This window comes from Erpetoichthys calabaricus, chromosome 3 (genome assembly GCF_900747795.2).
Source record: "Erpetoichthys calabaricus chromosome 3, fErpCal1.3, whole genome shotgun sequence".
NCBI lineage: Eukaryota > Metazoa > Chordata > Cladistia > Polypteriformes > Polypteridae > Erpetoichthys > Erpetoichthys calabaricus.
This window is the reverse complement of record NC_041396.2, coordinates 207,202,603-207,213,436: the sequence shown is the minus strand read 5'-3', so window position 1 is coordinate 207,213,436 and position 10,834 is coordinate 207,202,603. Positions and strand designations below refer to the sequence as shown.

The following is a 10,834-nucleotide window of genomic DNA, read 5'->3' as shown; positions in this document are numbered from 1 at the left end:
ACTGTTCTGAGAGCAGAAACAACCCATTTGCCCCAAACCGCAAGATCGCCCCCATACACAAAGAATTTAGCAAGAAGATGACAAAATATTGATTTTGCCTACGCGTCTGTAAAGCGCGACTGTCTAGTACGCGCGTATTATGTTCGCTCACGTGGTTCTCGTTGTCATGGTAGCGCGTCATTGAGCGAGGATAGAGAGGCGTTGCCTTGCAAGAGGGGCGTGGAACTGGGTGCCTAAACACCAATCTGTCTATAGCTGCTGTTACCCTGGAGCTGGCTGTAAATATTACTAATCCATTAGCGACAGCAGCAGGGCAGAAAAAACTACAAGTAAACGCGGGTTCGTTAAAATGATAATGCCCTGCTGTCATAATCTTCTGTTCTTGGTGATACGGATAACACTTGTTGAATAACACGAAAATATCGTAGGAGAAGTGAGAGCAACAATCGGTGCTCATCAAATGCGGTAAGTGTGGGTGGGCTGAGAAGGAGATTCTGGCTATAAAGTTATGAAAAAAACGAAAAAAGTATGATAGTTTTATTAATGAGATTGTGGCATTGTCTAATGCAGAAAATTATTCCCGCTGTTTAACACACATTTCATAACACTTTCAGTGATTTTTTTTTTTAATCCTAGGAAATGTAACACCGCACACCCACGGAATAACGGGTAGCGCGCCTGTTGCTAGAATTGGTAGTTCGGTAGGTTATGTCGTTTTATGTTGTTTCCCTTGTAGATAACTGCTGTTAATTCTAAACACTTCATCCTGTAATGCTGTGGCCTATAAACGCAAAGAGTGCCAACAGCTGAGAATTGCAGTTCGTCCGTCGTATGGCACCCCAGGCCTATTACAGTCCCTGCTTCTTCCTTCGCGAACGGAAACTCACCAGGTTCGTATAAATAAAGTTTGTTTTGAATGTTATTTCGAGTAAGCATCCTTGCTAATTCCTGTCTTGAGTCTGATGGTGTGGGGCTAGAATCTCGGATTACTGCAAATAAGCGAGTGCAGAATACATCGGTCGCAGTTGAGATGCTAATGGGGCACCTTTCGTACAGAACGTACCGACATGGGACTAATTTAAAGCTGCACTTCGTGTGAAACGCATACGGCAAGACAAGAATCTGACTAACCCAGGTCCATGGGCGGCAGTGCTTATTAATCACTTTAGTTTTCTTAAATATTTATTTTATATTCTGTTAAATTTAGTCATCAAAATAAATACTGCTGCAATACATTAAATTGACTCTGTATGTCTTTGAAACATTCTCAACCCTATTTAGTATTTAAGTTAACAAGTTTGGAGACATGCCTAATTAAAATCAGTGGAGTGTAAGGGTAAAGAAAAGATTAATTCATTATTTTATTTTTTTAACATGCTTTGTCTCTTATAACCCACAGTAAGCTAGTTATATCTCAACAGCATCATGTCTTACGCCCGCTCCAATACTGTACTTAAACACCTCCAGGCTCACTCATCTGGAGCAGGGTTTCTTAAACTTACCGGTATATCTGAAGAGCTAAATAAGAAAATCAGGCCCTATACTGGTATCGAGAAGAGGATTATTACCGCAATGACAGCAGAGCTGTGCATAGACTAATAACATTGGTCGTATAAAAAAAAATATGATACATTTTTGTTTACATTCGAGCATATTTCGCACATTCATTTCTTCTAAAAGAGAACAGTGGAGAACAAACGTATTTTTAATAAAACAATAATTTTCATTCAAACAAGGCATAGATTCCTAATGTTTAGCACCATGTATTGGATTATTTCAAGTTTTAATATAGCTAAAATACATAGATTTTTCTTTATAACAGGTGCAGCATGAGGGTGTAATGATTTTGTGAAAGTATTTTATGAATGGTCACTTAACTTAGCCACTTGTCTTATTATGATTAGAAAAAGAAGTAATTAAAATATCGTCATAAATATTATTTGTAAAAAGAATGTTTTTCAAATGATCATTACAACACATTTTTCAAAATGAGTTCACAAATTTTTAAGCATATCCTGGTTTTCATTTAGCAATTAAATAAATGGAGTAAAGATATTTAGTTGCATAGATTAATTATTCCACAGAAATATATGTGCTACTTGTATTTTAAACAGGTGATAGCATAGATCTTGATGACAAATTCATAAACACAAATTCAAATACAGTTTGAAATAACTGATGTCATGTTGAATGTTGAAGGCTCAGCTGTACAGCGTGTCTCAGCCTTTTGATATTTTCTGGTGTTGCTGGAATTGTCAGTGGTCCAAGCAACATTTCCTACACATTACCAATAGATTAAAATATATCAAACCACTTTCAATTACTGTTACAAGATGGAATCCTTTTTTACTGAGACATATTAAAATTGTCCATGGCAACTGAAACTGAATTTAGCATACAAAACTGCCCCAGCACTATATATATTCCTACCCTATTGGCTCATCCCACAACTTCCCTAAAATCATCCCTTGCCACAAATTTGTCTATTGGGCAAAATAGGCTAATTTGGTACACGTGCAACAGCTCACCACAACTGTGTCCACTACCTGTCCCATGGTTTAAAAAAAATTATAATCTGGGCGTGAGTTTGGGATGTGGAGGATACCAGTGTACATAGAGTAGTTTCACAGGAAGTAATAGAGATTGATCAAAAACAGCAGTAATTGCCCATTGCAGTGTTATGAAGGAGCTCTGTACAATTCATGTAGACTGGCTGAATTATGACATGACCTATTACACATATTGAAATTTATGACTGTAATAGTTTAGCATGCGGAAAGAGAGGTATTTTCTAAAATGTTTTCCAAAGAACTCTTCCTACCTTTATTTTACTATAATTGTTAGCAGGTGGCACGGTGCCGCAGTGGGTAGCGCTGCTGCCTCGCAGTTAGGAGACCTGGGTTCGCTTCCCGGGTCCTCCTGGCTTGGAGTTTGCATGTTCTCCCCGTGTCTGCATGGGTTTCCTCCAGGTACTCTGGTTTCCTCCCACAGTCCAAAGACATGCAGGTTAGGTGCATTGGTGATTCTAAATTGTCCCTAGTGTGTGCTTGGTGTGTGTGTGTGCCCTGCGGTGGGCTGGCGCCCTGCCCGGGATTTGTTTCCTGCCTTGCGCTCTGTGCTGGCTGGGATTGGCTCCAGCAGACCCCCGTGACCCTGTGTTAGGATACAGCAGGTTGGACAATGACTGATTGACTGACTGTTTCTATAATTGCCATATTCAAATCATCTTGAATTTGATACTTTGTTTTACAATTCATTATTTGTTAGCCTCAAAAGGTTATATGTTAAACATACAGTAGGGATGGAAACTCTTAAGAAACAAGTTGAATAAACTTTGGAACAGTCTTGTCTTCAACTGACTCCTGAGTATTAGAATTTCACAAAATGTCTTCTGCATCAAATGAATATCACAACTATGCTTTAGTGTGTGTTATTTGGCAAATTCAATCATTCAGTTATTTCTGTTGACATTTTTGATCTATAATTATCAAAAAATTCTTTAGAGCTGAGAAATACTGTTTTGAATCAACTGTTTACCTTAACAGTAACAACAATGAATGAATGAATATGGAATGGTTGCTTAAAATAGCTAATACCTAATAGCTGAAATAACTTCATAAGGAATATTACAAAGCATGTAACTGATATTCTTAATCACAAATATCAAGAATGAGCCAACCTCCAGGGAAGTGAGAGACAGTGCGACTTTCATTTCAGGTTTTTTTAATTACATTTATTGAATAACCTTTTGCTTAAGTCATGCAGCATGACAGAAGCAATCCCAAGGCTGACTCAATTTAACTCTAGCAATCAGAATTTCTATTTTGAGGAAATTCATCCCACAGAGGCATCAGTTGAACAAGCAGTCAGCAGTCTTTTCAGGGCCAAATTGTATCACTCTTATTGTTACCCCTGTGCAAAAACAACGTGGCAACTACTCTACTATTGCATAGGAAGGGTGACAGTGAGATCTACCAATAAATGGTTGTGCAGCATTGTTTATAATGGCACTCAGTTTTGTTTTCATTCTCTCCTTCACTACTATCTCCAGCGGGTCAAGCATGTATCCCATGATTGAGTGTGCCTTCTTAAATTATGCTGTTGATTCGTTGATCTTCTCTTGAAGTGATGTTGCCGGCCCAGTACACCACAGTGTAGATAATCACACTGGCCATCTTAGACTTGTAGAACATGGAAAGGATGTCACTACCCACATTAAAGGAGCATAGTCTTCTAAGAAAAAGGGAGTCTGGTTTTACCTTTCCTATATAGTTCCTCTGAATGTGATGGTCTGGGTCTGCTCCATGCTCCCTATTTCTTCCAGGAGCCTCTTCAACCTGTAACTGTCGACAGTGTTAGACCAAGATGAGCCGGGTAAATGAGGTCATGTATATTCAGCAAGGGGTTGGGGCAAAAGTGATTCAGTGCTTTTATTAATATCAAACAAAGTGTTCCATAGTGCAGTGCAAGATCTTCAAAACAAATAGTCAATAAATAAATAATCCTTAAAACTGGATGAACATAGAGGTTAAAAAGTTCAAATAATTATATTCAAATAAAATGAGATTAAAATCAAGGGCGAACATACTCTCTTTTAAAACCACAAGCTTCCTTCTAAAATCTGACATCTCCATGGCTTACCCTTTCCAGACTCCTCAGCATGAGGAGATATCCACCAGCAAGCACAGACAACTCTTAGTCCAGCTTATTTAGGAGAATTTTTATTCATTAGGGGTTTGTTGTTTGGAAAAATTCCATGGCCCTCTCTCCCACTAGTGTTGGGCTGAAAATGGATGCCCAGAATGGGCCTACTGACAGCAATGGAGGTGGAGCAGCACATGTCATCAGCTGCATGGAATGAGTCTGTCCAAGCGAATATCAAGGTGAATTTTAAAGAGGGAAATATGCAAATATCATTTGAATGACTGAGTTTGAAGATGTGTCAAGGAGGAGAGGGGTGATCACAACAAGTGAACAGGAGTGGAATGGGAAGAAAAGGCACTGAAGTAAAAGCTGTTACTGTAGTATATGAAGCTGTATTAGAATTACGATAAAATGGAATACCTCCAAGAAAAAGTGTGCATAAAAAGAGGTCAAGGAAACTGTTTTCCTGTTGTAAATTATTAAAATTTCACTTGTTCTTTTTCATTAATTCTTTTGGCTCATCGTGAATCTTCTCCACGTATGCACATGTGGCAAATGAAACACTACAATTGCTGTGCTCAAGAAAGTCACATGGTGTGCCTTATACTGGTAGTTTTTAGATTTGCTTCTTTTTGAACTACTGTAAGTTAATTTAGTATAGCGGATGTCAGCCTGACTGTAATAAATAAATAGTAGCCGACGTCCGCCATAGCATATGGCAGTGTAAGAAGATGGTGTGCCTTATACTGGTAGTTTTAGATTTGCTTCTTTTTGAACTACTGTAAGTTAATTTAGTATAGCGGATGTCAGCCTGACTGTAATAAATAAATAGTAGCCGACACCCGCCATAGCATATGGCGGTGTAAGAATAGGAATGGAAAACGGTGAGAAAGGAATTCAGAAATCAAGTAGAAATAAATACTTCTTGAAAGACGCAGTGTGCATGTAGAATTTCCGGCCAAGTAGGATTACATGTGAAAGTGATAAATAAATCGAGCTTTCCGAATTTACGTACTATGGCCATGGCATCCTGATAGTTTTGTTGCGTGTATCTTGGACTTCCTGGAAATGTGGACGGTAATATGATCATTTTGCCTACCCGTACGTTGTTATTTTCAGCGTTTGCTTACAGTGCATCTGTATTCAAACATTGTATTGTTCCACGCGTAGATCTTTTTGATGTAATCTGAGATAGTTGAGACGCGCGCCCTCAGTTTTAACATATGCATCTATGACGTACTGTTGGAATAGTTTGCCGCTGGAGTGCAAAATACTAAATGTATTCCTCATTGCTAATATGTACGCGTAAAATTGGCATTGAGTAAGCCTTATTCACTTTGGCGGTTCTTTTATCGGGAACATGTTGTAAATCTTTGTGCCAGCCAATGTCTCCATAAGGGAATTAAAATGGGTAAACCATAGGATTGCAATTCATATTGAGCGTGGAAATCTGTTTACAGGAGTTGCGTATGGGGTAGATGCAAATGTCCCTTTCGGCAGGCGTTTCGCCATCTTCTCCAACGAAAATCGCTGCAATGTCGGGGCATTGTATCGTCATAAGTCCTGCCCAGGGTTTTCTTTGAAAACCATTCGAACAGATGCTGTTGGATTGAACTGAGCGATTTCATGCATGTGTTTGTTTGATTTAGTGAAGGGGTTGATGGTTCTGAGCATGGAATCTAGCTGGAGAAGTACATTTTCGCTGCATGCAGAGTTTGCTTTATTTTGTAATGTCTGCTGTGTAAGAAGCTGTTGTAAAGACACTCCCGCAAAGGTGGTAAAGCTACTTTACTGTTGTGGCAGCACCTAAAGTACTTTTTGGATGTATTACGCTCAGCAGGCCAGTATAGTGCATGACATGGAAGACAACGAATAGGAATCGAGAAATGCCGTGTCGGCTGTGTGTGGGTAGGACCGGTTTTGAAGTGGAAGCAGGACGAACCAGAAGAGAAATACAGTATATATGAGATATAAGTAAGTATATAACGGACAGTCATATCTGAGGCATCAGATGCAGTGACTGTCACCCTGTGGACCTATTGACACATGCTTGATGGACACAAATGGTCCGAAAGTGCAGAGGACATTTTTAGATCTATGTAAATAATTTTCCAACCTAATGTGCTATTGTCACTATTAGCTAACATCAGCCAGCTTGGAAGCTCACCCCTTAATCCGTTCATAAATCATTATTAGTGAGAGAGACCCACCATCAATCTTCATATGCAAATATGTGATACTCAGTTGGACATTTTAGGTACTGTAAAATGCATCTATTACTCATATACCGTTGTATAACAAGACCTTAACAAAGGCTTTAAAAACAAAAAAAAAACCAAAGTTAATTGCAGTTAATCACTTATTAAGACCAAAAGAAGCCTTTGCTAAGGTCTTGCTACATGACAGTATAAGAGTAATAGGTGTATTTTTGCATTGCCTTAACTACAGGGTTACCCCGTATGTTGTATGTTTTCACTGCATTTTACAAAGTCACAAAAAGCGTTAACACAACTGTGAAGGAAAATGGCTAAGCCTTCAGTACATTCAAGGTATTTTATCAACATATATTTTGAGGCAATATAATTGCCATTCTTCAATAACTGGTAGATTGACCTGGCTATTAGTTATTGGCTGTTGTGTTGGTGGTATCGTCCTTTATGTTTTTGCAGTAGTGGATTGTATCAAAAAGTGGTGCATTTTATGATAGGAATGTTTATACAGTCAGCCAACAAAGCTTAAAGAGGTTGAAAAAAGGCAGATGGAATCAAAGTAGAAAAAACGAGTTTTAGTATGATTGTGACAGTAAATACATGTTAATTTTTTTCTAATGCGTAATTTTAGGAGCATTATTTGCCTTTGATCCTCTGTTTTAAGGGGACATTTTTGCACTTTGCTACTGGTTATTTCCAGTGTTGACAGCTGATGATATATGACTTACATTCATATACCTTTAATACTGTTCCTCACACATTTTTCCATAAAAGTAAATATATTTGTACATCCAAAACTAGTTGTTGATTTGCAGTTGAAAGATGATGGCAAAAGACTAACAGTTGAGGGCAGCACCATCAAGGGAATCCTGTACATACTGTACCTTCCTATCTCTTTTATACTGATAAACATGGGAATGTAAATATGACTGGTGTGAAAGTATGGTGTCTGGTGTTGACTTCTGGGGAAATGCCCTTATTGTGGAAAGTATTTTTATACATCAATAGCCATGGATAATCATTGCTGTGGGATTTATAAATGCCTGTGTTGGACAATGTTTATGTCATGGTCATTGCAGAAAATGAATGTGTCACTCTTTATTCCACAGAAGCTTTGTCCGTGTACTTGAAGGGAAATGGTTATATTATAATAACGTTTTTAAATTACATAGTACTAGGTATGTAGTTATTTACATTTTTTTTTACTATGTATTAATTATTATTTTTTATACTATATATATATCTATATATATATATATATATATATATATACACGTATATACAGTGGAACCTCGATTTGCAAGTAAGTTGGTTTACGAGTGTTTTGCAAGACGAGCTAACATTTTTAATAAATTTTGACTTGATAAACGAGCTAGGTCTTGCAATATGAGTAGTATGTATACGCTTTGTCTGCTGAGCGTCATGTCATCACAACTGAGCTGATGGTTCTTCTCTCTCTCTCTCTCTCTCGCTGCGGGATTGTGGCAATCGTCTCGTATTCTCTGTCTGAGTCGGCATGCCTCACTCATATAGTCAACATCTGTACGAGCGTATACTGTTTAGTACAGCATTGTGACTGTGTGTGTGTGTTTGTGTGCGCGCGCATGTGTGTGTGCTGTGACGTGCAAGTCCCAGTCTTGCACCCCAAAACACGAAGCTTAGTCTCAGTACTTTAGCGACACCAGCTTTATTCAGCTTGAAACAACAACAGCGATATTATTTATTGTAGCGGGATCTGCCACTCTCCTATACACAGACACAGCAGTCAGGCAGGGTCATGGCCAAGTAGTACTGTGCCCTGCGCATTTATAATGTTCCTTGTTCCTTGTATCACCCTGCGATCTTTTCGGATTCGCTTTTATGGCGAACTGCTACAGCGCTGGGAGACTGCAATTGCTTTGGGATGCTTTTCCGCGTGTCGTCCCGTTGGGTGGAATCCCACAAGAGTTTAGAAACTCACTCACACCAGCCACGATTCATTTCAAAGGTAAAGTACAGGTTAATTTGTTTTATGTATTTTTACTTTATATTTTGTATTAATCATTTTTATATGAATAGTTTTGGGTTGTGGAACGAATCATCTGAGTTTCCATTATTTCTTATGGGGAAATTCACTTTGATATACAAGTGTTTTGGACTGCGAGCACATTTCCAGAACGAATTATGCTTGCAAACCGAGGTTCCACTGTGTGTATATATATATATATATATATATATATATATATATATATATATATATATATATATATATATATATATATATATATATATATATATATATATAATATAGTAAGAATACAAGAGTTCCAATTTTTGAAATGTATATGATATCACAAATACATTTGGATAAAAACATAGATTCACATAAATTTAAAATATATATTGTTATATACTTAGTTAAACAATATCTAACTTTAGAAGTACGATGAAAGTGAGGTAATTAACATTTTTAATTTTATCTTTTTTCTGCTTTCAGTGTGTACTATACCTGTAGATCACATACATAAATTATGGAGTTCAAAACTTCATATAAGCTCCACAAGGACAACAGATATATTGAAAGGGGTCGGCATTCAAGTAGGAGCTCTGGGAAAGACAGTAAAGGTTTATTTCAAAACCACCTGAAGACAAGCAGTGACCACAGCATTGGAGATCGGGAGAAATCTGAATCTCGAAATTCTGACCATAAAAAAAACTCAGACTGTGAACAAAACAGTGAATCTTACTATTCAGATGATTATGAAGATGATTCCCATTCATCCGTCGCATCTCATTCTCCTAGTTCACAGTCTAGGTCGATTGAACCCAGAAGAAGACATCAAATAAAGAGGGTTTCCAGCGGTCCATTGCAAACAAGAGGTAAAGTCATATTGATAACTATATTCAGTGAAATCTACAAGTCCCTAATTTAGTAATTTAGATATATGATAACACTAATATTAACAATGAAATAAAATGGGGATGTTGAGTTAGTCTCTTGTCATAAGTGTGTTATTTTAGAACTTTTAAATAACTGCATACATAAATAGGTAGATAAATATACACATACTTTGGTCTGAACACACACCAGAATGACTATAAAGCAAGAAAATTAAAAGAAAGAAAAGACAAGAAAGTTTTTTTTAATATTACTGTTGAAATATATCCGTTTCATCAGTTTCCATTTATATACATGTATGACTGGGAAGATGTTATAAAATTGTACAATTTTTTCTATGAATATAGTGTGAAGATAAAAGTAACTTTCAAAGTAAACAAAACACCTGCATAATTTGTCTTTAGATGTTCTTGAAATCGAGGACATTTTTCAAGGCTGAGGGTAAATCAGTGGAGTTATTTTCTTTCTTTGACTTAATATCTCATGAAAGGGAAACCTTTTGAATTTCAATACACCAACTGCTGATGCTAGAGCATTTTGAAATGGAGTAATATTTGGATCAGCCTACCATTTTTGCAGCGACCCCTCTGAACTAAAAGTATTCTCATTTATCTGTAGTTTATTTTTTATTAAATAGCCTAAAGAATTTGTTTTTAATACCACTACCTACCAAAAGGCTGTCACATTAAAAGAAACAAATGATGCCATGGCCAATTTTCTTTGAACCTGAAATCTGTCTTAAATCAAGAGAAATCACAGGAGGATATCAATATAGCAAATTGGTTAGTTTAGCTAGCATCAACACAATGGATCCAGTAAAGGGATACCTGACTCGTAAGATAGCCAGAAGAAAGCCACCTCCAAGTTGGAGTGGTAGAGCGGGGAGTTTCTCTAGAAGTAGAAGCAAGCAGTGCAACTTGGCATGAGAGAAAGTTAGGAAAAGCAATGAATAACAGTAGACACTGACCTGTGCAGTGCCCCTAGAATAGGCACTGCCGTAATTTAAAAATGGCACCTAGAGCTACAGTGCATGCATCACAACACAGGATCAAATTAATAAGTGACTATGGTGTTACCACGGGCTTCATTAAAGGTTTTCCCA

The 10,834-nt window shown here is 37.4% G+C and overlaps 1 protein-coding gene across 1 annotated transcript in view; it reads left to right on the top strand.

Annotated features, from left to right (window-relative positions):
* The first annotated feature begins 289 nt into the window (after positions 1-289).
* lca5 (lebercilin LCA5) overlaps positions 290-10,834 on the top strand; it is a 109,080-nt gene continuing 98,535 nt past the window's right edge. The window contains exons 1-2 of the mRNA XM_051925575.1: positions 290-465; positions 9,331-9,713. Of these exons, the coding sequence (XP_051781535.1) occupies positions 9,365-9,713 (349 nt within the window). The 5' untranslated portion in view covers positions 290-465; positions 9,331-9,364. The remainder of the gene's footprint in view (positions 466-9,330; positions 9,714-10,834) is intronic.